The following is a 27,611-nucleotide window of genomic DNA, read 5'->3' on the forward strand; positions in this document are numbered from 1 at the left end:
CTGCTGATGTGCAGCTTTTAAAAAAGTTGGGCAGGATATTCGTGGCTGTGCAAATGATCAAAATCTTTGTACTTTCCAATCCATCTGTCGGACTTTCTTGCGACCTTGAATAGAAAGGAAAAACATCTCTTGCGTTTTAGTGCAGCAGTGGAAATGTAAAATATATCATCAGGTTTTCCTTTATGGGTTTTTTTGTGTTGCATTGCTGGAAGTGAGCAAGAGGCTAATGAATTCTGCTTCCTAATCCTGTTGCACAGAAAATTGGCTGCAGTTCAGCCGGGAGAGCAGCAGTGGCGACTCTCAAGCTGTTTCTCAATGAACAGGAATGGAACTAATCAGCTAAAATAATTATTTAAATAATTATTTATACAGCCTAAGCAGAGAAGTCCACACTTCCCTCTACCTGGACACCACTCGACATGTTTTCCTGAGGCTTTCCCAAACCAGCCAAGAGATGTCATCTCTCCAGTGTGTCCTACTGCCCCGGGGCCTCCTACCTGAAACGCCTAAAACCAAGGAGACCACTCCATGAATTGCCAGATTATCGTCCTGGAGGCCTTTGTGTGTCCTAGTTATCCCAGGAGCTATGTTGTCAGGGATCATTTTTGGGGTCTCCCAAGAGCGAACCAAAAGACTTCTATGAAGAAAATTAAAACATGGACCAAGTTAGCTCCCCCAGACTGGGGCTACCCAGGCCCCACTTCTGAGACCTGGAAGGTACATCCATCTTTTATAGAGTCTGTGACAGGAAATTGCTGCTTGCTTCATGCCTGAAATCAAAATGTGTGTGGCATACTCACAAAAAAGTATTTTACTACAACTGAAACCTATAAACAACTAATAATTCAACTAAATATATTGTTAAAGCTCCTCTTTTTAAAAAAATAAATAAAATAACAATAAATAAAATGAGTTTAAGATTTATGAATTGCATTTGCACGCTGTCCTTTTTTGGAATCGGGGTTGTATTAAATAATCTGTCCTGTTCACAACTGCCTTTATTATTATTTACAGTAAGCAACAAAAGTGTTTACAAGTAGTCATAATACAGCTCAGAGGTCCAGAGAGAAGAAGCAGCAGTCCAACACTCATACCTTAAAGAAAATGTCCTCCTCCAGATGGCGAATATGGTTGTTTAAAAACAATATACTATGCCACAGATGTCATTACGGCCACTTTAAAGCAGACGGCCATGCACAGCTGCTGCATCAGCTCTGTAATTATGTATAATCACACTCAAGAACATCCTGTCTGCTGTTAGCATTCCTATATCAAATCCAGACACTGTCACTGAGTAATGGTGTCACTCTCTGTGTCTGTGTGGGTGTCTCATGCAGGGAGGAGACAGAAAGGCAAAAGTATGTGAAAAGCTGTTGAGAAAGTCGTGATGAAACTTTTGGTTTAAATCTATTGGAAAACACACAAAACCTTCAGGACACAATGTGTTTACAGAGTTGGTGATTGTTAGCCATTTATCGATCGATGCCTCGTTTGTTCACAGGAGAAACCGCACCAGTGCACCCAGCAGGAAAATGGCTCCGGGAGTACATATTACACGGGAGAGAAGCAGGAAATCCACTCGGGAGTCAAACAGACTGAAGGTACGTTTATTCATTTTAGAGATTTTGCTTCGTTAACTCTTTTAAAACACATCTGTCACTCAAAATTTAGTGAGAACTGGCGTCCTCATCATTCTCTGCGCTCCCAGATTCTCGCCCTTTCGACCGTAAAACCATTGTGTCCATTTAGACTGCAAATAACCTAAATGGTTCAGACTTTTAGAATTCTATGAAATACAATTTCTTCCAACTTAAGCATCTTTATTTGTTCTGAATAAAACTCAGGGTGGGGAGCTGTTGCTTTCCTTGCTGCCATATTTGTTTGGGTCAATGAGTCTCGTTTAAGAGATGAATAAATGTGCTTCATGAATACTTGCGAGTATTTACTTTGATCAGCAGCAGAGTTGCTCAATAAAAAGGGAAGCTTTCTTTATTGCAGTGGACACGGTTCCCTGTTTGTGCCCCACATCCCAAATGAAAAGGATATTTGTATTAAGAATGTTTGAATTTCTGTTTAAATCAACTTTTGTCCCTAAAAAGTAAAAATCTTTTTGAGGAAAAATCTTATGCAGGATTCTTCAGACTTAAGCAAAACATGAAGACATTTAACAAATATTAGAAAAAGACAGCACGTGATAAGCAATTTTGCTATACTTGTTATAAATAAATAATACTGGTTAAACATAGTGCAAATAATCTTACTGCTCAGGTCGATTTGAGTGTTTTTAATGGGGCAGAAATATGAACCTTTCTGTGAGCTGGGATAGGCTAGAGCATCGTCATCACCACGAATTCAAGAAGTGGTTTTAAAATGAATGAATAACTGTAATATAAGTGGACCTGGAAATGAGTTTCAGCTGCACGCAGCCAGCCAACACATCACCTGAATGTTCCTCATGTTCATGTATGTTTTATTAAAGCAGTCAAAGGGCACGCCCCCGCGTAAAGTCATGTTTCTGACTATACTCAGGTCAACGATCAGTGTTACATGCTGAACCAGCTGCTGATACTGAAAAACAAACAAAAACAAAAAGAACAAAAGAAGTCATTTTAAGTGAGAAAACGTTTTATTGACAGACGCTACAGGACAAAACGCGAACAGAACTGTTTGATAATCTGAGAACTGTCGACACTCGTGAGACACTGGCTCGCTCATCATGCTGCTGTCAACTTTTTTTAAATGCATCCTTTATTTTTACCCTTCTAGGAAACTTTTCTCTTAATTTCCTTAGACTTTACAGCTGATATTTCGCTAAGAAGCCAAGTGCACAATTTGGCATTCCTTTATTCTTTCCTTGCTGTGAGGGGCAGCCAATCAGAAGAATGTAAGAGGAACTAAAACGACCCGGTTGAGACAGAGGATGACTCGACATACATTAACAATGTATCGAGTCCAGAGCACACACTGTAGAGCCACTTTTTAATCTTTTAACTCATAGATTTGCACTAAACTCAGATGGATGTTCTTGTCAGTTCTTAAGTCATTTTACTATACTGGACCTTAGTTTAAGATTTGTTTATCTCATAGGGAATAAAGAACTTTTTTTTTTTTTTTAAAGTGCCTGTTATTTTTCTTTAAAACAGCAACAATGTTTAGGAAATTATGAGAAAATTTTCCAAGGAATAATCCATAAATCACAACAGGATTTTGGAAAATTGACGTCACTTTGTTTAAATTCAGGACAAATTAGATTTGAACTCTGGTTTCTTGATCGTCACGATGTGGCGTTTGCAAACTGCCCCGCGTATTGACTTGATGGATTTCTGTTTCAGAGGGAAAAAAGCTGTTTGTGTAAGAAAGAAAGACGGCGTCACCAGCGGCGAGTAAACACAGACACCGAGGGTGGAAAACCTAATTTCTCCTCATAGTTCTCCGAATCGATGTCGGCATCGGCTCCAAGCTGCGTCTCTCACAAGTTCAGACACCAAAGTTTCAGAGCGCTTTAGGTAAAGCGACAGAGGAAGTTAACAGCATGTAGGCAGACTTCAGACTAATCATTCAGTTTAACAGCATTAGATTAGTTATTTCTAATTATGAGAAACTGTTAGCTGGGTTAATGAGCCGTTTGGCTCCAATTTTTTACAAAAACACATCACAGCACTACTTTTTTAAAGGTATATCAAATCACCACTTATGTGCTTACAGATTCAAATTTGACAGATTTTTTTTTAAGGGGATAAAATATAATATTACATCGCCATGAGATTATAATGGAATCTTAGTGAGATTCAAGTTTTACCTTATAAAATGCATTTCATGTAAACTTTCCCTGAGCTTTTAATCTGCTTGCATATTTCAACAATGAGGATTTCTATTCAAAAGTTCTGAAGTGGAAAAAAGTGACCCTGCGAGGTCCGAGTGACAACTCCAACCCTAAATATAACCAATCAGAATATGTATAATTTGTTCTTATTTCAACTATATTTAGACTGAATTTAGTTTTAATAAAATAAATTGCAATCAAAAACAAAATAACTGAATCACAACCAAAACATTTCTTCCAAAAATGTGAAGTTTTTAGGGTTTGATTACAGCGATCGACTGTGAAACAGACGTGAGAAGCACTTATATCAACAGTGTTCATGTCACGAGGGATGGATGCAGAGGTGAAATGATTCCTGCTGAGCTTCGACAGCACAAACCTTACAAACAGCATCACATCTGGGTTTAATCGCCTAAGAAACAAACGCTGCTTTGTTGACGTGATGCCATTTGCTTTATAATTTCATGCCCAAGTTAGATCAGTTTCCCAGTTTGACTTTCACCGTGAAACACAGCACGTGTAACAGTGTGGGAAGGAAAACAAAGAAAATTACTGCCGCTGCAGAATTAAAGCTATTAACGACCGGCGTTCTCGAAACGTGCTCGTCGTTAGGAACGGCAAATTTAAGCAGTTAAAGTTGTACAAAGCAGCGGGATTTAATCATTTGCATAGCTGATGGCTGACAAAGTTTGCATCATATGCACATCAGAACAAAACTACATATTCTACCTCAAACAAACACAAATGCTGGTTTATCAATCAGTTCACATGAAAAAAGAACCGACAAAAAAGAAAATCGAGCCACCTTAGCTTATTAGCTTATTTCTAACTCAAACTCAAAGATGTGGAGGTTTGTGAGCCCCTCTGACTGTAAGAAGACACACGACTGTGAAAGTTCCCCCTTTATAAGTTTTTATCAGTTCTGAGGAGATGCAGATTGCAGACGGAGCTGCTCTGCAGCCGAAATGTGTCTCGCGCTGCAGTAGAAACGTATTAATCATCTTTCACAGCCTCCAAACATCCTCAGATCCCATCTTCTCTCAGTTTTAAACTAACTGCAAGCTGACTAACTCGAGGGCCATTTTACGCCAAATGATTAAAGAGATAAACTGTGATTTAAAAAAAAATTCACAGCAATCCTGTTAGTAATCTAATTCTTTGATTTAAATAGAAATTTATGTTTCACTTGCGTGAATTCTTTCAAACGATAGGCAGCTCATTTAAATCATTTCTTTAATGAGACTTTAATGGGAAAAGCTTCCAGTTAAAAAGGCTGCGCTGAATGAAATGCATAATAAAGTCATTGACTAATTACTATGCTTTTTTTTTTTTCCCATGGCAGAGCAGGTCTGCCTCCAACAAAGCTTTAAAGTCGAATCTGCTAAATAAAGGGGGGTTTAGGGTGTGTATTGTGCTAAATTCACAGTTTAGGAACAAAGGGTAGTGCGAAGTTACTCCCAGCACCTCTCAGAAATCTGTTTCTCGTGGAAAAATGAACCTCAGACAGAATAATCGGGAGAAAAGACGCTGACATTTTTAGGCTTTCAGGTCCAAGTTGCAGTCATCCTCCCGAGTACGCCCTGGGAAGAAAAGGGAAAGTCATAATTAATCCTCAGTAAACAGACAATGATGCCGCGTCTGCTGTAGAGAGAAACCAGACTTGTGCGTTAAGTTTTAGCTACAATCACGAAACAATTTTCTGATTCTGTTTGTTTGACGTTTTCTGAAAAAGCAGCGCTGAGGCTGCAGTGGAGTTCTGAAATGAAAAAATAAAAGCACATGCTTTTTTTAATCACAGGTGAGATGACCCATGAACACGGCCTCTGAAGAGCCTGTGAACGCTTCATTTCACATAGAAAATCCTGAACGGTGACTCGGAGACGGCCGTATAGGAGTTAAGCTGAACCTCTGAAAGCAGCGTTTTAAATTCACAAATTAGTTTCAATAAAGTTTAAGTGGAAAGCTCGAGCAGCTACTCACCCAAATTTAAATCAGTTTGTCTTCTTCTTGGAAGATTTTTTCTTTTTCTGGAATAAGAAAAAATAATAATATTGCTTAACTGCTTCTCCATGCAAATTATTTGGAGAGGAAACTTTGAGTTTACTTTAAAATGCCTCGCAACACTTCTTCACAGATCTATAAAAAAAAAACTTAAGCAAAGACCGAAGATTTCTTTTTCTTGTCTCTTCAAACTGTCAGTCAGTCTCATTAACGAGGGGAAACGTAAACGGCGGCGTACTATAACTCTGAATATTTTTTTTTTTTTTTTTTTTTTTCTTCTTAAATGACATCAGAAACAGCAGTATGCGACATTACGTGATGGCAGAGCTTCAGTTCATCCTTTGTCATTTTTTTTTTTTTTTTTTTTTTTTTTTTTTAATAAATAGGACAGGGGGAATGAATGAGAGAGAGAGGGGGAGAGAAAGAAAGAAAACCAAAGGGGAGAAGAGACGGTGAGAAGGGGGGGGAAGAGAGAGAAAAAAAAAAAAAACTCCTGGGTCACCTGTATGGAGAAAAAAAAAAAAAACAAACAAACAAACAAAAACAAACAGAGGAGACAGCAAACAACAAAGAGCAACATAATAATAGAGAAAACAAAGCACCATCACAATAAACTAGCTAGTCATAGATATCAGTATTTACTAAGTAATAAACGATATTGTGCAGCACGCAAGATAGACAGCGCACAGTGTGCTTTGAGGCAGCAGCCAAGAAAGCTTTAGTCCGCGTCTGTGAATACCCATGTGTGCATACCTGTGTGGATCAGCATGCTTGCATTCCAAAGGTTTCTCCATGTAATGATCTGCTAGGGAGTGTGGGGGGGCCACAGCCCCGTCCTCCAGGGTGTGAAGCGGGTATGGAGGAGATCAAAACTCCAGACATCCAGAGGCCCCCAGAACACAAGAGACCATGGAAGACCAACAGAGGGGCAGCCGCGCCACTGTCCCAGTAAGAGCTGAGGAGAGTCCCAGATGAGGGCTCACCCAGCAGCCGCGGAGCAGAAGCCAGGGGGAGTTGCAGTGACGCGCCCGTGAGCTCCGCCGGCCCCCAGCTGCGCCTGAGTGACCGAGCCCTAGGCCGAGAGGCCGGGGGCACCCCACCTCCAAAGGGGCCCGAGCGAGCCCCAGGCCCCGACAAGCGGCCGCCAAGGAGTGAGCCGGTGTGCACCCGGACGCCCACCCCCAGACACAATATTTTAAAAGGAAGGATGAGAGTTTCTTACCCCAGAAGTAGCTGGAGGAGTGTGTGTGTCTGCAGCAGGCTCGACCTCTAGTTTCTCCTGTAGTCTGCTCTTCTCTGTGAATATCAGCACATTATGAAGTCATTTAAAGGAACTGCTGCACTTTGTGGTAGTGTGGTGTGTGTGGAACCCCTGCACGGTCATTTTTTTCACCTCTCTGGATGATTGCAAGCATCATCTTGCAATAGTTTCCCCCTATCCACAGGCAGAGGTGTACTTAAGATAAACTGGAGAAAGCCAAAAGACATCTGGGCCACGGTCATTGTTTACAGGTGGAAATATATGCTTTTAGCTCTCCACATGGGCCTTTTGTCTGCAACAAAAACCTCCTTGAATGCAACTGGTCACTAGAACTCTGATTACAAAGAGAAACCAGAACTAAAAATCTTGTCTCTTCCCCTTCTGTATATGAATACACCAGTTTCTCTTCAGAGGTTATAAATATGATTCAATATCATGTAACAGACTACAGTGAGAGGCAGTGTACTCTCAGCTGTGCCTGCAACAGCACAAATGTGCAGCTCTGAGCCGAGAGAGAAAACTACAGCAGCTACGTCTTTGTTTTAGACGGTGTATGAACCGAGGGGCGACATTAATGCACGATTTGTTACTAATAAGGATTATTTTGAACCTTGAATCTACTCATGTAGAATCCAGCAACAAATGTGAGGTGATGGCCCCACAGTGGAAGATTACAGAGGGTAGCAGGTTGTCCTTCTCAGACATTAATGCATCAAAAACTAAAGACATGGTGATATCGCTCCATCTCTCCTGTGGTGAGGTTGTTGAGTTCGTGTAGCCTTGCACTGTGACTGAGCTTTGAACTTCAGGTGGATGCGCTGTAGAGCTTTTCTCTGTCGGTAAGCTCACCAGCCTGTTTACTTTGATAGGAAGCTTTGTGGATTTTATGTAGACAGCGTCTTTATGATAATGCTTTATTACAGTTTTATGGAGTCTGTCCTGACATGTCCTTTTCTCAGCCTGTGCAGGTCACTGAACCTCAAAAACCAAAAGCAGGCTGTGAGATATAGTTAAAGTCTAAAGAACTGCACACTGTTGTGACGTAGTGTCCTGAAAAACTATGCACATTCTTACTGTTTGCATAGGAATTACAAGGCTAAATAGCAGCTAGGTGTTGCTAATAAAACTGACTTAACTGATCAAAAGCAGTCGGTCTGGAGCATTCGGGAGTATCAACGCAATGCCACAATGTTCCCATGAGTGAACATATCCCAGCAAGTTACTTATAAGTTCCATCGGTGCAATGCTCAGAGAAACCGCAAGAGCTACAGCTCAGACTCTACAGGCCTCAGTTAGCATGTTAAAATTGATGACAGAAAGCCTCTTCACTCTAAAGAGAACATGGCAGCACGGCTTAGGTCTGCAGCGCTGCATCTGCATAAATCGCATGACTCCTGGAATAATGTCCTTTGGATAGAAAAGACCGACATATAGACATCTGGCCATCATGTGTAACACCACGTAACACACAAACGCCTCATACCAGCTGTCAGTTACGGTGATGATTTATGCTTGTTTTGCATTCACAGGATCTGAGCTCCTTGCACCTTCATTTGACTGAGTATACCAAAGTGTATACCAACAATGTGAGAGACTGATAAAGTCAACAGAAGACAATTACTTCAAGTTATTGCTGCTAAAGGTGGATCTACAAGCATCGTGTTTATCCCAGCAGTGCTGTAACTATGGTTCAGTTCATATCTCACAGTCTGGGTCATGGTTTCTTCTTCCTCCAGTATGACGACGAACAATAATACTCTGATGTATAACCTGTTACCGCAGCAGTCTTTAAACATTATAGCTTTCACCACACTGGTTGCAGATCAATGGTACCGCAGGACGATATTGCAGATGTTTGTGTCAAGACTTCATGAACTGTCACACCCTTAATATAGCGCAACATGAATGCTAACTTAGTAAGAAGAAAGTCTTACTTGTTTTCTTAGCAGGTACATCTTGGCTCACATTTTCGGCAGCTTCCTCGCATTTAACCGCCTTCTTCTTCCTTTTCTTCTTCCCTCCGTTTGAAAGCGCCGACGTATCAGCATCATCAAGAATCGCAGCACTCTGGTCATCTGCCACACCGCTCTGATCCTCAGCCTGCAGCTCCCTCTTCTTCTCCTTCTTTGCCTTGGGAGGTTGGTTTTCCTTTGACGAATTTTCTTCTAGGTCAGCATGTTTTTGCATCTTTTTCTTCTTCTTTGGCGTTTCGTCCTCCCGAATGGGCTCAACTTTGGGTCTTTTGCTTGACTTTGGGTGAAACACTTCCTCTGTTTCTTCTTGTAGGTGTTTCTGTCTGAAAAATGGAAGTAATCCTTTAACTTTTACTGTGATTTTGTAAGAACCTTCTGCACATACTCTTTGTAAAAAGTACTACTGGTAGCACGAACCTCTACAGCATCAAAATTCTGCAAGGTGACATTGAAACAATGATAGCAGCGCCAAGTTCTACAATCGTTTGGCTTCGCTTTTGTTTCACTTGTAGTTTTATGAAGAAATATGCCAAAGATAAGCAGAAACTACTCACTTCTTCCTTCTCACATGGTTCTGATCTGCAGATAACTTGTTGCTCTTCATCAACCTCATCGCCATCTTCTCCTTCTTATGAAGTTTTAATCTCCTCTTCAGGCTGAGCTTCTTCCTGAGACGCTTTTTCTTTTTGGCCGAGGAGTCCAAAGAAGACTTTCCCTCTGCAGGAGCAGGCCAAAAAGAAAATAAAATGCACAATTAAAGTTATCTAAAAATCACACTAGATTTATCACCACTAATGATTAAGAGTAAAGGCCACATGAAATACAAGTTAATGTCTTATTACAGGGAACTTTCTGGAAAGGCTTTTCCTCTCTCTCTCTCTACCTGTGGCTTCCATTTTCTCCTCTGTGCCATTACTGCCCCCTGCTGGTTGTTCTTCAGATTGCACCGCCTCGTTCTCCTGACCTCCTTCCTTTCTCTTCTTTTTCTTCTTCTTCTTTTTCTCCTCCATTGTCTCTGCCAGACTCACAGGATTCTCAGCCTTCTCCTCTACTGCTCTTCCTGCCTCACGCTTCTCCTCTTCCACATCTTTAGCCTTCTTCTTCTTCTTCTTTTTAATTTTGTTTTCAGTGACAGTGTGAGTTTCCTCTTCCTTCTCTTCTTCTTCGTCTCTTTCCCTTTTCCTCTTCTTAGCCTTCTTTTTCTTGTCTGGTGGAGCTAACTGAGACGCCTCAACCTCATCCTCCTGATCTCCGCCATCCTCTGTCACCTCCTCTTCTTGTCTCTTTTTGTCTCTCTTTTCCTTTTTGGCAGATTTCCTAGGAAGAGGAGTGTCACTGAGTGGATCTAGGGTAGATGCATCAATGCTGCTGGGTGTGTCCGTGATCGATGCGTCTGCTGTTGACGTCTCAAAATCCTGTTTGCTCTTCCTTTTCTTTTTCCTGGGAGTGCTGCGGTCTTTACAGGACTCGGCAGTCTCCTCAGGGGACAGGTGGCTGGTCTCTCGCTCAGCTGCTTCGTCGTCTTTGACTGTGATGTTGATGATGATGGAGGCCTCTGGGTCCGATCGCTCTTCTGAAACCAACGTGACTTTGATACCAGTTGGACTGGCTGAGAGGTCACTCTGGATCCCGGTGTCCACGGGGATTTTCAACATCTCCGTGTCTCCCTCCAGCTCCGAGGAAAGATCTGCGACCTCTGACGTCTGAGTGCAGAGATACATACAGGAATTAAAACATGCTGCATATACACAAAGTCATTACAGATAGTGCAAATGTACTCATTATTATTCCCCATCTGCTTCTGGCAAAGACCTATCTTCACCATAAATAGTTAAGTAGTTGTATCACCTCAGATTTCTTTGTCTCCTCCACGTCATCCTCCTCCTCTTTTGGATTTTTAGATTCACCATCAGGGTCTGAAAAACATTATAAAATGCCTACATTAGATTACATTTGTAGTCTTTTATACCTGATCAGAGCTTTAAGATTTAAGTACATGACGTGAGACTCAATAAAATCATCTTTTTAAAATCAGTCGACAGTCTATTACAGTGGCAACTCTGGGAAAAACAGCAAGAGACATGAGTCATACGGCAGTTTTTTTGTTTGGTCATAAAAGAAAAGAAAAATAAGATAACGAGACATTTTAAATTGCCCTGATGGGATCTCATAACTCCTCCTCTCCTCTGTTATGAGATTTTAATTTGACATCAGGTCTGTTGTTGTAGTTCTGTCTGATGTATTGAGGATTAAAGTGGAGAGCAGAGCACACACTACGACATGTTTGTGATATATCTAACACTTTTATTTGACGAGCATCTCCAGGTGTATTTTTTTTCTTGATAGCAGCATCAGAACCCTCTCCCCCCACAGGAATCCAACTCTGAAGCCTTTCTGCAGCAGATGTTTGGACTTGTCATAGCAGGAAGTTCAGGTCGATAATAATATTATTAACAAAAGGCTCCTTTCCAGGAATTTGTGCAGTTCAGTTAGTAAAATCCAGAACTGCCTCCGTGTTTGACAGGTCAGAATGCGAAAAACCTTCGTTTCTATTCAAACGTCATCTATCATTTTCAAATTTTTGGGTGAAAGATGCGATTGTTTTCCAGATGATTGCAACTCTCAGAGTAGTCATAACTCCGACTTACTTAACAAGCTGTGACAAGCTTTACAAACTCCTCTGAGAAGTTACACAAGTGAGTGGCGTTGAAAAACAACTGCTGTTTCTCCGGCTTTGGCAGAAATCTGTCAAACTCTTTTACAAGTTTTGGCACTGAATCCAGCTGCCTCGGGGTAAAAATATTCAAACTTTGTCTAAAACTTCTGTGCTTAAACAGCCGGAGATGACGTGCTGTCAATAAAAGGAAAAATGAAAAGACAGAATGCCTTTTTTCTCCCTTGTAAATAAATGGAAAAAAGTAAATCCAGAGTACAGCGACGAAGCTGTGCTTTGTTGGAAACCGCTCCAACAACAACTCCCTTTTTGGAACTGCTTTTTAATATCAGTGAATAACTTTTAAGTCAGTTCGTCCAAATCAGCAGCCATTAAATGAAAAGAGAGTCGAGCCTCACAGCTGTACGCCTCCACCACAACAAGTCGAGATAAAGCCAACATCCATCTCCCCTTCTGTTCCCGAGGTGTGTCGTCACATCACCACAAGAAACGTGTTGAGAGGCGGCTGGATTCTCACTAGATTTGCAAGCTCACAACAACCTTGTGTGCGTCATGCTAGACGAACCACAGTTGATTTAATCAAATGAGTGTCCTGCGAGGAAATGGCGAACACCAAGGTCACAGCTACAGATGGGCTTCAGGTGTGACAATATTTAGTTTTTTCCCAGGTTAATTAAACTTTTGGGGAAAAAAGAAAACTGCTCAGCAAAGCAACAGGTTGAAATGTGTCTTTCTTCTTGAAGCTACGAAATATGAGTTTTTAGACCGTTTAGTCTTCTTCAGTTGAGAACAGCTGGTCTTTTCGTTTGCCTTGACTTGAGCTCTTCATGCATCACAGTTTTCAGATCCTTCAGCGGTGTAGCTGAATGAAAAACTGAAGACCTTGTGCCCATATGTTAGGAAGTGCATCCTACTTAACCTCAACTCTTTGTCATTGCGGCACAACAGCTTACGAAACGAGCATCGAGCTGCCTGAGCTCACGCTCCAAGTGAGAAGTAATGTTATACTTTTTTTCTCTATTGTTGACTTATGACGAAAAAGATGTCCAAGTAATCATAAATACATATTCAATTCAACTTTATTTATACAGCACCAAATCACAACAACAGCCGCCTCAAGGCCCTTTATATTGTAAGGTAGACCCTACAATAATACATACAGAGAAAACCCAACAATCATATGACCCCCTATGAGCAAGCACTTTGGCGACAGTGGGAAGGAAAAACTCCCTTTTAACAGGAAGAAACCTCCAGCAGAACCAGGCTCAGGGAGGGGCGGAGCATACAACATTAATATTCACATATAAAGATAAGAAGCTATAAAGATGAACCAATTTTAGAGATTACATGAATGTGTGTAATATTCTTATAATCAATCATTTAATTATGTCGGTCATGAGCACGTGCATCTTCTCTTTGTCTTATGTAATCGTATATAGGGAAAGATGAATGTGTGGGTCCTCATAACTACGAATTTAGTGATAAGTTTAAAATCAATCAATCAATCAGGAGAAACATTCTGATTACAGATGCAACCCTACGACAAATCTCACTTTCTTTCTTAAATCAACCTTGCAGTGATTTTCATGCCTGAGCAGAAATGTGAAATTTTGAAACTCTTGTAACTGTGGAAACAAACCTGGACGGCAGATGTTATCAGACTGATTTTCATAATACTTAAAAGAAACCTGCTGCAGAGGCAGCCGCACTGAAGCCTCGGTTTCTTAACAACAGCTTGTGACTCTTGTCAGAGCAGTGAGAAAGAGACGGAAAAGATGCCATGCATTTAGGGGGAAAAGAACGAACCGGTAATTAAAAATCTATTGGCTGTTAATACCTGCAGAGGGTGGGGCTTGACCGTCTCCTAGCTGGTCACTGGTTTCCAGAGCTGTCAGGTCAGAGGTGGTGGGTTCAACCAGGATGGGCATCTGCAAGAGGTCAACAGAGGTCTTTCACCACCAGACATGACGAGTCAAGTTTTTACTGATTTAGTTCTTAGTTTAACTGAATTATTTAAATACTTTGTAATTGTAGTGGAAATATCAAAATATGCAGGCACTTCAGGGATGCATAATAAAAGCAATCACAGGTTCTGTACTCGTATCAATTAATATATGAATATGAAGCAGTACTGCACCTCTCCTGCTGTGGCTTCTTCACCTTCTGGAGACTCGGCTTCGCTGACTTCCTGAGTGGGAACATCTGTCTGCTGTGACGCCGAAGCTTCTTCTATGTCTTCTGAGGTGTTTGTGGTTGCTTCCTGGAGAAAAACAGAGCAGAAAGATCAATTTAATCCTACAAGAAAACAAAGGCGAATTAATACAGCTCATTTTTGTCAATAAAAGCTAAAATTGCACTCGAAGCCACAGTTAAGTCTTGGAAACATGGCTGCATCACTAAAGAGAAGTCAGATGGATAATGGTTTAAACACTTCCAGCCTGGAGGCGCTGGTGCCAGCGCCGGCCAGTATCTGCTTTACAACTCAGCCAGCACCATTTTCTGAAGGTTGCCAAGCATGGCGGCATTCGCTGAAGAGGACAGCTGGGACTGCTGGGACAAAACTGAATGCAGTTTCTTTTGTGTGTTGCTTTTCTCGTGCACCAAATTAGATACCAGTGCAGGTGATAATCTTTAGTTTTAGGTCTATGTTGATGTGTGCATGCGGGCAATAATAACAACAAGAGGACTGATATTTGTTTCCCAAGTTGCATTTCTGCCGATTTATTGTTTTTCCAGATGCTCTGGATTTTGTGGAAGATGACGATTAAATTTAGATTTTTTTTTTTTAACTAAAAAAATAGTCTAAGACTTGATATAAACTAAGCATCTATGGATATGAGCATAAGAGGAACAAGCATAATGATCTTTGATGCATAGCACACCAGCATGCTGCACTAGTCTGTAAACAGAGCCAGATGTTTACAACAGTTTGGGCGACAATTAATTAATATTTGGCTGATCAGGGTTTTTGTTTACAGCTTTTTGATTGCTCATGTCCGATTTATTATTACTGGCGCTTCCATCTTTCCACATGTGAGCAATAAATCTTGCAAATACAACGCTATTTAACTGACCAAATAACATGAATTATTCATTGCTGGCTTTTAACAGTCCTGTTTTGACACTTGGAGAGATGAATGTTGCAGAATTATTATTATTATGGTAAAAAGGTGGCACCACAAATTATCATCTTTATGCCAAAAAAAAAAAAAAAAAAAAAAAAAAAAAAAAATCATACATTTAATTTCTGTATGTTTTTTATTTGATCTTTTTCTTGTTGACAACTGGCACCAAATTGCTTGTTTAAACAATGCAAATGCCAATTAAATCTGACGTTTCTGTTTCTGTTGGAGCTTCAGATGATTTAAACATGAATACAGAGTTTTAAAGTGCACCGACTTGTTGCACTAATTAAGAGCAACATCTAATACGGTGACATTTAATCGCAATCTTTTACGTTCCAGTAAAGTCTTAAAAGAAAATTCACAATTCAGCAAAGAAAGGCTGTCTGCAGTGTTGACTACTAGAAGCGTAACAACACAAACAGTCCACTGCAAAATAAGTTTCAGCTGTGCAGAGGTGAGCTGAGGAGAAGGAGGCTCTGCTACAACAGCTACTCCCATTTTTTTATGAGTGTGGTTTAAGGTGATTAACATTTCTGCTCATTGCAGAGCGATCCAGTGCGCCAGGAGGAAAATTAAACAGCACACTAGGCCTTTAAAGACATCAAGGTAGAACGAGTGATGCATATGTGCTCAAGTGTCAGTCGCATGAAAAAGTTTTGCGAGATATGATGAGATGAAAAGAAAAATAAACATCTGACACAAAAGTTTAAAATGAAATTGATGAGCTAACCTGCTTCAGATCATCACTGCCCTCTTGATGCTCCACTTTAAGGTCACCGCCTGAGACTGAGGCCTCGGCTGGATCGGGGGCCTGCGATTGGTCCTCAGCCTGATCAGGTAACACCAGGTTGTTGTTACCCTGGCTGGGTGCAGTTATTTCCTCAGCGTCTGAAGAGGCAGAGCTCAGGCTTTCTGCCTCATTGGACGCCTCAGCATACACTTTAGTTGGAGCTGACTGGAAAATATGTACAGGCAGTTAGAAGAACTTGCATCCTGCTGTTTACTCAGAATATCTGCTAGTTTCAGGAAGACAAATCCAAGACACTCGAGGATCTTTTTACTGCTCTGTATACCCCATTTATTGGAGACTATATTTCACTGCAAATGAGGTGCTATACTGAGAACAGTGTACAGGCTTTTTACGTTTGGGGGAAACAATGCAACAGAGCAATTTCAAATACTCGCACACAGACTAAACTTGTTGTGTCAAATATATTTGGACTATATAGATAGAGACACCCTGTGTTTACGTCCCCTAGCATGCACAACAACAAACCCAGACATGCCTGAGAGCGATAGCTGCATGTGCCAGCCTCCAATGATATTTAGTACATAAAAAGGGAGCTACTTCAACAACCCCCAACAAACCACACTCCTCTGCAAAAAACACCATCAAGTCCAAGCAGGCCAAGAAGGCACGTGAGGAGGAGATGCTAGCATCTCTTTATATGCAATCCAAAAGTAAAAATATGACTCCACTGAGTGTCGCTGGAGCACTTGCTAGCTCCGCTCCACATCACAGGAAGTCCATTTTAATCCACAGAGAGCAGATTTAATTCAACCAGCTGGCGAAAACTACAACTAAAAGAAACTAGAAATTCTGCTGAGTAGAAACATCTTTGCCGTTAAGAATGTGATGTTGTTGTTGTTGTACAGCAAAAAGAAAGCCGCAGTGCTTTTACCATTAGACACAAAGCAATCAGGGTTTCCAGCAGCTGTCGACAGAAACCACAACGAATAGTTTGCACAGAAACGAGCACGCACACAATTTGTCTCTGAAGATTACCGTTGTCACACGCACACAATTCTGTGTCCACACGGCATTATCTGCTGCATCACTGGGCCAACACAAAAGAACAGACAAGACACACACACACACACACACAGCAGTAATAACAACAGAGGAAACTAATACAGGACAGATGAGACGAGTGGAAATGTGTCCGTGTGTTTCACAAGCGTATAACAACACTGCAGCTACTGTCCATCTATCAGCACATTATTACAGTGGCTGGACAACAGCTATGTGTGTTCATGATGGCACTGCTTTCCTCCTCCTGTAACAACGCTCAGCACTCGATACTTACTCGAACGCTTTTTACTTTTTGCTTTTAACTTTAATGAAAGCCTTTAAAACATAAACCCCAAGTAAAAATATTCCTACATTAACCCTTTAAGACCTACCATAGAACCAAGTGCGCCAGAGCTTATATTATATTTTTACATGCTGTGGAGCCATTTTTGGGAGCATTTCAAGTTGCTATACATCAATACAACCATTATAGCCCAAATTTTAATAATATGTCTGCATTAAGTGCATAGTAATTACATAAATTGCAAAAAAGTGCAATAAACTACAAAAAAATTGAAAATCGTTTTTGTTTTTTTAACATATATTTCTAGTTAGAGAAATTTAAGAGGCTTATCCCTCAGAACTGTAAATACAAAAAAGTTGCACAAAATAGTTTCCCACCACAGGAAATTTATTTTGAGTGTCTTCATAGTTTTATTTTTGAAATACACCAATTTTTATATACTGCAATAAAAACGAAAATAAATCTTATAATGCAAATTTGCAAAAAAAACTGCATATGCATCAAAATAAACTATTTCCAGCAGTGCAATATGAGTCCTAAGCATCCCAGAAACGACACAGAAAGTCATAAAGTCAAAGATAACTTTTAAAAACACCAGTATAGGCTCATAAGGCCCTGATGGTAAAAAACTACATTTTCGCAAATGACGTCACTTCCGGTTTCGGGCAGGTCATGGCGGACATGCGATAGTTCGTGCTGATGGACGAAGGAAGTGTTACAAACAGCTGATCGGATCGGCAAAGCGTGTTTCTGGAATATTATGTTTTTGTTACTGCAAGCGCTTTTTATGCAATTTTTGCAAAGCTATATGTGAAAGGAAACTGTGACCGAGGACAAGCTGATGGCATAAGATGTAAGTACAACTCCTCCGGTTTCATATGCAAAAAAAATTATTGCGCTAGTTTACGTGGTTGCAGAGCTACCGGGATTTAAAAATAGTTATGCAAAATGGAGCGTGCCCGCTCAGACCGGCTTTAAAGGGTTAATGATCATTAACACGTCGCACCTTTATCTTTCCCTGCTCGTAGTTATTTCAAGAGTTGCTTTATGAGATAAGACTTAAATAACTCGTGTTCACTTCATGCTTAATCGTACAAATTTAGAGATTCATCTTTAATTAGATAAGGTCTGCTGGAGATTCCTCGCCTACTTTAGTTTTAAGATGCTAATATTTGAAAATATGATTGTTATCTTCAGGGCATAGCTTATTTCAGATTATAAATGTACTGTTTACCCTCCGTAGAGCAGAATGGCACAGGAGGCGAGGAAGAGAGAGAGCCAGGAAACGTGCAGCTTTTATTGCTGATCCCTTTCGCTTTTCCAAACAATTGCTGGGGGTTAAGCGAAGCGGGCAGTTGGAGTGCTCAGCAGAGGAGGTGAATAACTTCCTTCATGAGACCATGAGTGACCCTTTGAGGGAACAAGACTTGGGACCAAACAAAGCTCTCATCAACCCTGCCCCACCATCAGTAGAGTTCAAGTTGACGGAGCCAAGTTTGAAGGAGGTGTGTGAGGTCATCAAAGCAGCCCGCTCAGCATCCTCCCCAGGTCCCAGTGGCGTACCCTACCTTGTCTATAAGCGCTGCCCAGAGCTGCTCCGCCACCTGTGGAAGATCTTAAAGGTGATATGGCGGAGAGGGAGAGTTGCTGATCAGTGGAGGTGCGCAGAGGGAGTCTGGATTCCCAAAGAGGAGGATTCGAAAAACATAAACCAGTTTCGGAGCATCTCGCTATTGAGCGTGGAGGGGAAGGTGTTTTTTAGCGTTGTCTCCCGGAGATTGACCGAGTTTCTCCTTAGAAACAATTACATTGATCCATCAGTTCAGAAGGGGGGGAACCCAGGAGTTCCTGGTTGCCTAGAGCACACTGGTGTAGTTACACACCTTATAAGAGAAGCCCATGAGAACAGAGGCGACCTAGCTGTATTGTGGCTGGACCTGACTAATGCGTATGGGTCGATCCCACACAAACTGGTTGAGCATGCTTTACACCTCCACCATGTTCCCAGTAAGATCAAGGACCTAATCCTGGACTATTATGCCAATTTCAGGCTTAGGGTCACTGCTAGGGCAGTTACTTCAGACTGGCACCGACTCCGGAAAGGTATAATAACAGGCTGTACCATCTCAGTTACGCTCTTTGCCCTGGCAATGAACATGGTGGTAAAGGCTGCGGAGGTGGAGTGCAGAGGGCCGTTAACAAGGTCAGGTGTTCGTCAGCCCCCTATCAGAGCCTATATGGATGACCTCACCATTACAACATCATCAGTTCCCGGGTGTAGGTGGATCTTGCAAGGTCTTGAGAGACTCATCTCATGGGCAAGGATGAGTTTTAAACCTTCCAAGTCAAGATCGATGGTACTGAAGAAGGGCAAGGTGACGGACAAGTTCCGGTTCTCAATTTCAGGAACCATTATTCCATCCATAACGGAACAACCAGTTAAGAGCTTGGGGAAACTCTTTGACTCCAGCCTGAAAGACTCTACTGCTATTCAGAAGGCAAATGAGGAGCTGGGAGCGTGGCTTATTAAGGTGGATAAGTCCGGCTTGCCTGGAAGATTTAAAGCCTGGATCTACCAGCATTCCATCCTGCCCCGAATCCTGTGGCCCTTGCTTGTCTATACAGTTCCAATAACTACTGTGGAATCCCTTGAAAGAAAGATCAGTGGCTTTCTTCGTAAGTGGCTGGGACTTCCCCGCAGTCTCACCAGCGCTGCCTTGTATGGGACAAGCAACAGCGTGCAGTTACCCTTCAGTGGTCTCACAGAAGAGTTCAAGGTGGCTCGCACACGAGAAGCCTTACAGTACAGAGATTCTAAAGACTGCAAGGTGGCATCAGCAGGCATTGAGGTAAGGACAGGAAGAAAGTGGAAGGCTGAGAAGGCAGTTGAGGTGGCGGAGTCACGCCTAAGGCAGAAAACACTGATGGGGGTCTTAGCAACAGGGGGAGCAGGCTTGGGGTACGTCCCAAAGGCCCAGGTCAGCAGGGCACAGGGAAAGGAGAGACACCAGCTACTCCAGGAAGAGGTCCGAGCAGGTGTGGAGGAGGAGCGAGTAAGTAGAGCTGTAGGCCTTAAGCGGCAGGGAGCATGGACAAGGTGGGAGAGCACCTTGCAGCGCAAGGTCACCTGGGCAAACATCATGCAGGCAGACTTCCACCGGATCCGATTCCTAGTGCAGGCAGTATACGACACTCTGCCAAGCCCAGCAAACCTCCATCTGTGGGGAAAGAGTGAGACACCTGCCTGTCCCCTGTGCTCTGGAAGAGGGACCCTAGAACACCTCCTTAGCAGCTGCCCAAGGGCCCTGGCCGATGGTCGGTATCGTTGGCGGCACGACCAGGTGTAGTTGCTGAAAAGATTGCCTTAGCAATCAGCACCAGCAAGCACCATCATGCTCCGAGGAAGGCAATCTCTTTTATTAAGGCTGGAGAGAAACCCCAGGTGCGCCCACATTTGACAACTGGCCTTCTCAACACAGCCTCTGATTGGCAGCTACAGGCTGACCTGGGTAAACAACTAAAGTTCCCTCAGAACATTGTAAAAACATCACTCCGGCCAGACTTGATAATTATTTCTGAGGCCTCAAAACAGCTGATCATGCTGGAACTCACAGTGCCCTGGGAAGAGCGGATCGAGGAGGCCAATGAAAGGAAACGAGGAAAGTACCAGGAACTAGTGCAAGAGTGCAGGGGAAGGGGCTGGAAGACTTTCTATGAGCCCATAGAAGTGGGTTGTAGGGGCTTTGCAGGACGATCACTCTGCAAAGTCCTAGGCCGGCTGGGCGTGGCTGGGGCAACCAAGAAGAGGGCCATCCAGGCTGTGAGTGAAGCGGCAGAGAAAGCCACAAGGTGGCTGTGGATTAAGAGGGCTGATCCGTGGGTAGCTACTGGTACGCAAGTCGGGGCCTGATCACCCCCGGCTGGGTCGCCTGGGCGAGGGTGTATGATGTTGTGAGACCCGAAACACCTGATGACCCTAGGATACATCACTGAAGATGCGTACCAGTGCATCCAGGAGATGTGTCTTTATAGATAATAGTGTACTGTTTGGGTGTCAGAATGTCAATATTATTACCTGTAAAAGCTAATCTGCAGAAGCAGAACACATGGCGCCGCCTTTGTGTCTGTTTACGCAACTCTTTGGTGACAGAGAGAAGGATTATTAGCATGCAGACGTGCTGCAAAACTTTGCATAGGACCAACCACAACCACGCCTTCCTGCAGCTGCTGTTGTTGAGAAACCTCTTTTGAATTTAAGAAAACACATTTTTAAAGCTTAAGTCATGCCAGGAAATAAACTGTTAGCATCTTAGCTGGGAAAAATGATTCTCCTTCTTATCTTGTTATTTCTCCTGTGATTTTAATACCATTTGAAGGCTACAGGATATTTTCTGGTTTTCTCGGCGCACGTGTTCATCAACACATCCTAAATACCAAACATTTACGCTCAACATTCAGTTTGTCCTTATTGACTCTCCCATATGAAGCACACATTAGCACTGACACAACAGGGCTACGCTAACTGAAAGTATTCTGTCTCCTCACTTTGAGAAAAAGGGGGCAAAGCTAGCACAGAAAAACTCAAACCCATTTTTCATGATATGTGAGATGTTCACCTCTTGCTCTGTTTTTGTTTCTTCCTCCTTTATCTTTTCTTCTTCCACTTCACTGTCAGAGGAGCCGGCGCTCTCGCTGTCAGAGTTTGTTGCTTGGGATTTATTATCAGCAGCCAGCAGCTGCTCACAGACACTCTCAGAGATGCTCTCTGCCTTCAGTGGCTCAACAACATCAGGCCCAGGCTCTGAAAGAGAAAATCAAATATATTTTAGACTGGCTTCATAGTCACCGGTGCCAAGATTTGTAAAAGAAATAAACACAGAGTGAAAAAAAAGGATAACTTATAAAATGCAAAGTTCAACTCAGTTTTCTTTATGTAGCGCCAATTTCACAACAACAGTTGCCCCAAAGAGCTTTACATTGTAAGGTAAGGACCCTACAATATTAGAGATAACAGCCCAACAATCAGATGATCCTGTATGAACAAGTTACGAGACGTAACCCAGCAGCATTACTGAGGCACGTGTCAGAGTCAACCGATCTAGTAGTTACATTCCCTAAAAAGTCCAGGTGATGTGGAGAAGTAACAAAAAGTGTCCAGTTTGAACAAAGAAGGCAAGAATCTAACAATAAACTTTATCAAAAAGGGAAGTTTGAAGACTGATCTTAAAAGTAGAGAAACGTCTCCTACACTGTGAGCTAGCTGCGCAGGAGAGGAGCTTCTGACCATTTACAGCAGTGAGGTTAGTCACAAACACTCGACACACATTACTCCAGTCCTGGCAGAATTACACTGGCTTCCCATTTGCTACAGAACCCAATTAAAATTTTCACTGATTACTTTTAAATCACAGACAATCAATTACTGTTACAACTTCTGCAGTGTGGGCTCAAAGCACAGGAGCCCATTGTGGAACAAACTTCAGCTTACTGCTAAATTAGCTTTAAATTAGCATTAGATAAATAAACAAAAACATATTTTTACAGAGAGGCTTTTGTTTGTTTTACGTTTTCCTCATTTCTTGCATCTTCCAAGATAAACTAATGAATCAGCTGTATGACTGACAGGTTGCTAAAATAATTAATTGCCAAGTTGTTGCTCTATGTATCTATAAAACATCAGAAAAAATAAAAATGGAAATCATCATTCTCCAGAAATCGAGATCCACAAGATTTAAACAAGCATTAATTAGAAAATGTTTGACATTTAATTAATTAAATTCATTTCAGCTACAGATGTGCACATATTAGTGGCTTTATTTTGTCCTAACTACTGCAATCAAAGATAAAATTTACCGAGTGGAGGGTTGGAATCCACATCATCTCCTCCTGTGACACTGGAGAGCCTGGTGTCTGCAGCCTCTGCTTTGATGCTTTTCTTTGAGTAACTGGACTCTTGTGTCTCCTGTTTGGCATGCTGGGCTAGGGAGTACAGTCTGTAACACACACACACACACAAATGAATTACATTTCTTTTACTGGCTATGCTTATACATTAGGTAAAGCACCAACTGATGAGCTGAAAAACGCAGTCAATGCAAATCTCAATTCCTCCAGCGACCACTTGAGGCTGACTCTAAAAGTGAGTCTCAGACTCACAGATTCCCGAGTTAAATTGTCCAACTTCAGGCATGAATTTAACACGTTTACATGCTAGTATGAGAAGTATTTTTGGCCTCATGTATGTTTTCTCCCTTCATCACAATTGTACACAGGGCTAATCTTTATTATAAATCATTTAAATGGAATTTGCTGATGCAATTAGCAGATTTACAAACACAGATTGCTTAAGTTGATAGCAGCGTGCCAAGTTTCAGCCCAGAAAGTCTGAAATGAACTCTGGACCATTTTAGTGTTTAGAGCATTTTGGAACAGTTACATGGCTAATAATTTAACTTTTTTCTCCAGTTTCCAAACTGTTATAACATAACATACATCTGTATATCTCTAGTAAAGTAGTAAAACTAGTAAAGCGCTATACAAATACAGGCCATTTACATCCGGTTTCACCAACACCAAAATGGCGAGCCTTAGTGTTCCAACACGCACTAATACGTGATGCTGCAGTGGCAACATCCATCTTTTTATAAGCAATCGGGCTCAAAACATCTCAAACTGGTTTCTTGAACACGAGTTCAGTGTACTCAGATGGCCTCCACAGGCACCAGATCTGAATCTAAGAGAGCGCCTTTGGGATGCGGCGGGAGACTCAAGCCACGGATAAATCTGCAGGAACTGTGTGATGCTATCCTATCAACATGGAAAATCTCCGAGGAATGTTTCCAGCACATTTTTCAATCTATGTCACAAAGAATTAAGGCAGCTCTCAAAGCAGAAAAGGAGTCTAACCCAGTACTGGGAAGGTGTGCCTAAATGGTCGTGAACGTAAACAAGCATTCGACTTGATTTAGCTATGCTTGGAAGCAAATAGCTAGCACAGCTATAGACTACACTGTTCTGTTTACATGTCTTTACTCTTTATCAGTGCAGTGAAGTAATTCAATTCTGTGTTTTTCTCCCACCTTAACCCCCAACTAGCTGCCCGTCCCTGAGCCTGGTTCTGCCGGAGCTTTCTTCCTGTTCAAAGGGAGTTTTTCCTTCCCACGGTTGCCAAGTGCTCGCTTACAAAGTGTCAGCTAACTTTGGAGAGGTTAAGTGTATTCTTACCTACATTATAAAGCACATTGAAGCAACAGGTGTTGTAAATTGACGCTATATAAATAATATTTAATTGAATTCACCAGCTTTTGAAAAGAAAAACATTTCTGTGAATCTCAGAAGCCTAAGAACTACAGGTTTTTGATCATTTGCATTGTGGCATTAATTAGAATAGGGCTAAGTACCATTATGAGTACTTATCCCTAATGAGCAGCTGTTTGAAAACAGTGTTTTTCTGATAATCAGAGGTGCCTTATATTCGGCACATAATTATGTATTTTCATTGACTTCTGCAGATTTCTGTTATTTTAGTGTTAGATTCACTTCGGCAAATGAGCTGATGTCATTGATTTAGCCATTTATCTGATGCCCATTTAATCCTCATTAGGGAGGCAGGGATTTGAAGGTGATCCCAGAATGCACTGGGCACAAGGCCAGGAAATCACTCACACAAACCGTACCAGTCGCATCCTGCTCACACAGACAGCGTGGAGTCTACAAATCACCTAAGCTGAGTGTGTCTCTGAATCGCATTACCTGTTGAGCTGTGACTCCAAAAAAGCAGGAAGTCATAAAATGTGGAGATAAAGAAAAACAGAGGATGATGAGAAAAAGCCACTATTTATGCACTTCATTGGGCTTAATCTCATTTTAGACCATTAAATGATTGTTTTGAGGTTCTTTGGGAGCCAGAGAGCCCCATCCTGTTTTCAGCTGCTGACATTTTTAATCTACACATGCTCACCTGTACAGTTTGCTGTACACAGTCAGTTTTCACAAAATTTGCAGCACATATAACAATTACAGCACAAAGAATGTTAAATTTTACAATTTTCTTATAATTACTTTCTTTTTGGTAACTTGTGGCATTATATATTTATGTATACAAGTGTGTAACTGGGTGTGACTTACTTCATCCAGCCTGTGTAGATATCATGTAGGGTGGAGGAGCTCTCCACTGGTGTCTCCACCTACAACACAACACACAACAGCCTGAGAAATACTGTGCATCTAAAACTTGCTCAGTACTGACTCTTCAAGAGTGTTTTCAAAATACAATTTCTCCTTTTCACTGATTCCCTGAATGTTCTGTCTCTGCTTCAGCTAAACTTCCTGTGCGTCCCATAACTACATAGACAAAAGAAGAAAGGAAAAAAACACAGATAGCAAAGGGAAATAACAAATTTCCTGTGCTGCAGGAATGCTGCCACAAGCTTCCAGATGTGAATTCATGTAAAATATGCCAAAGAAGAGAGTATGATGAATACACAATGTTCACATAGAGGAGTGAAGGACACTCGTAAGTAAATTCTAATAAGACTGCTGCTGTAACTTCATTCAGACTTTAAGGTGTTGTTTTATGTCCTTTCCAGCTCTCGTTTTATGTTTGAACTCTACGACAGTATAATATTCCTTATTTTTATGTTTTGATGGAGCCCACAGCTCATCCCGTGTCTGAAAAACCCTTCCCCCCTCTTTTTAATGGTTAGGAACCAGCCTATCCAGGGTTTACCCTGCCTCTGGCATTGTAACAGCTGGGACAGGCTCCAGCTACCGCGACACAATGCTGGATAAGTGGTTAGTAAAATGAAAGAAAAGATAAATGATATCTTATAATGAACTTCAGCAGACCGCTCAGTTAATTCACTCTCCCTTTAAGCCAACTTTCTTCAGATTGGCCGTCCCTGTAAACAGAAGGTCTGAACTGCAGGTGGGCGGGGTTTATGTACTTGCATTCAGACCTGTGAAGCCAAAATAGAAAAGAACTGTTGCAAACAGAGAACCCTTGTGATTCTCTGTACCTGTACCGACTCTGATCTCACTTTTTACATTTTCTTTTATCATGTTAAATATGAGCACCCGCCACTGTAAGTATGAGCAGCTTTTGACAATGACATTTTTATCTCATAAGCTCTGCAGGAAAAGCTTACATCACACCTAAGCGCATGTTTCCTAACAGACAGACTTAGGAAGAATAAGACAATATTATTTTTTAGATTTCCCCTGTTAAAAAAGAAAATACCAGAAAGGCTTATTTTACAGTGTTTGGTTGCATCATAAGATGTCATCGGCACAGCTACTGGATAATCAAGAGCTGCAGTGATTATGTGCAACAGTCCAAATACCCCAAATTCTAAAAACGAGTGAATTACAGCGAAATATAGAGAAAAGCATCCAGGTCTCGTATTTGAAAAATATGTAAGTAGAAGTTCATCTCAGCTGGCTATTTAATTTTTAAAAAAGCTGCCGATTATTTTTAAATTGATGAAATAATCAATTAATCAACTTATCACAGCAGCTCCAGGAGCTTTAGATAAAAAAAGGTCAACTGTTATCACTAAACACTATGAAAAGGTGATGAGGTTTTGAATGGGGTGACAGCGTGCAGCAATAGGCCGCAGGAGCAGAGCTGCTTTGTGCAGCTCCTGTAACATAATGTTCTTTTCCTCCAGAAGGCCTGAACAAGGAGCCACACGCTTTGTCGCGCACACACACAGACTGAAGTGCATCTTACCGACAGCCACACTGAAGCAAACACACATCACATTTATATTTAAGTTGTTATATAACAAGCAAGATGCGCATGTCAGCTGATGAAATCACATAAAAAAAAATAGTCTTTTTACTCACATTTAACTAACGTGTGCGAGCTAGAACCCAGTCTACCGACTGCACGCTAAATATTAGACTGTAAATTTAAGCCAAACTTCTTACCTGGGTAACGTGCTTCTCCAGCACCTGGGCAGCTTTCTGGTAGCCGTTCACCTTCAGGTGCTGGTAGATTAGAAACAGCAGCACGTCGTCCTCCTCTGAGGCCATGCTGTCCGACGGGACCGACTGGCAAACCGGGAAAAAGTGCAAATAATATTGACGGGTTATTTACACTTCAGTACATGCTCGCTATTCGGCGTGCGCACATGTGCGCTGACGACGCCCCCCTCGAAAGGCAGCATGGGAAATTGTGTCTTTGGAAGAAAACGAAGCATAATTTGAAATTTACCAGTTTTATTAAAGAAAAATGTAACCAAAACATGAAAACAAAGCTTAATTCTTTCTTTATTCTTTCTCAACGCAGCCTGAACTCTGTTGGGGAAGCTTTCTTGTCATTTCTCTACACTCTTCTTGAAAGACATTCAAAGCTCTTCTTTAGATTTTGGCTGTCTGCTGTTTTATTCTCTGTCAAGCTGATTCCATCATGATTCCAGTAATGTTGTGGTCTGGACTCGGGGGGGTCTGTGTGTTTGGGATCATTGTTATGCTGAAAAATGAATCATCCCCCACAGTCTGTTACAGATGGCTGACCTCCTCCACACATATTGACAATTATTTGAAACAACATATTCAAATTTGGTTTCGAAAGATCTGTTGCCACTGATTTTCAGTCCAGTTCTTGTATAATCTGGCATACTTCAGCCCTTTCTCCTTGTTTCCCTTCCTTAGGA

The 27,611-nt window shown here is 41.6% G+C and overlaps 1 protein-coding gene across 2 annotated transcripts; it reads right to left on the bottom strand.

The window, feature by feature from the left end:
- Window positions 1–3,778: 3,778 nt before the first annotated feature.
- LOC308383928 (uncharacterized protein) lies at window positions 3,779–27,101 on the bottom strand. 2 transcript variants are annotated; one of them, XM_080862173.1, is made up of 14 exons: window positions 26,884–27,101; window positions 25,081–25,139; window positions 22,807–22,946; window positions 21,570–21,754; window positions 15,588–15,812; window positions 13,870–13,992; window positions 13,570–13,660; window positions 10,907–10,974; window positions 9,942–10,761; window positions 9,613–9,775; window positions 9,020–9,381; window positions 7,047–7,120; window positions 5,804–5,850; window positions 3,779–5,403 (listed from the first exon to the last, which is right to left on the bottom strand). In XM_080862173.1, the coding sequence occupies exons 1-13, from the start codon at window positions 26,986–26,988 to the stop codon at window positions 5,815–5,817; spliced, it is 2,451 nt and encodes an 816-aa protein (XP_080718299.1). In that variant the 5' UTR covers window positions 26,989–27,101; the 3' UTR covers window positions 3,779–5,403; window positions 5,804–5,814. The 2 variants fall into 2 exon arrangements, with proteins under 2 accessions (XP_080718299.1, XP_080718300.1); XM_080862174.1 differs by lacking the exons at window positions 3,779–5,403; window positions 5,804–5,850 and having other exon boundaries at window positions 6,172–7,120.
- Between the last annotated feature and the right edge of the window lie 510 nt (window positions 27,102–27,611).

Source organism: Rhamphochromis sp. 'chilingali' (genome assembly GCF_963969265.1).
Source record: "Rhamphochromis sp. 'chilingali' genome assembly, chromosome: 16".
In the NCBI taxonomy this organism is placed as follows: Eukaryota; Metazoa; Chordata; class Actinopteri; order Cichliformes; family Cichlidae; genus Rhamphochromis; species Rhamphochromis sp. 'chilingali'.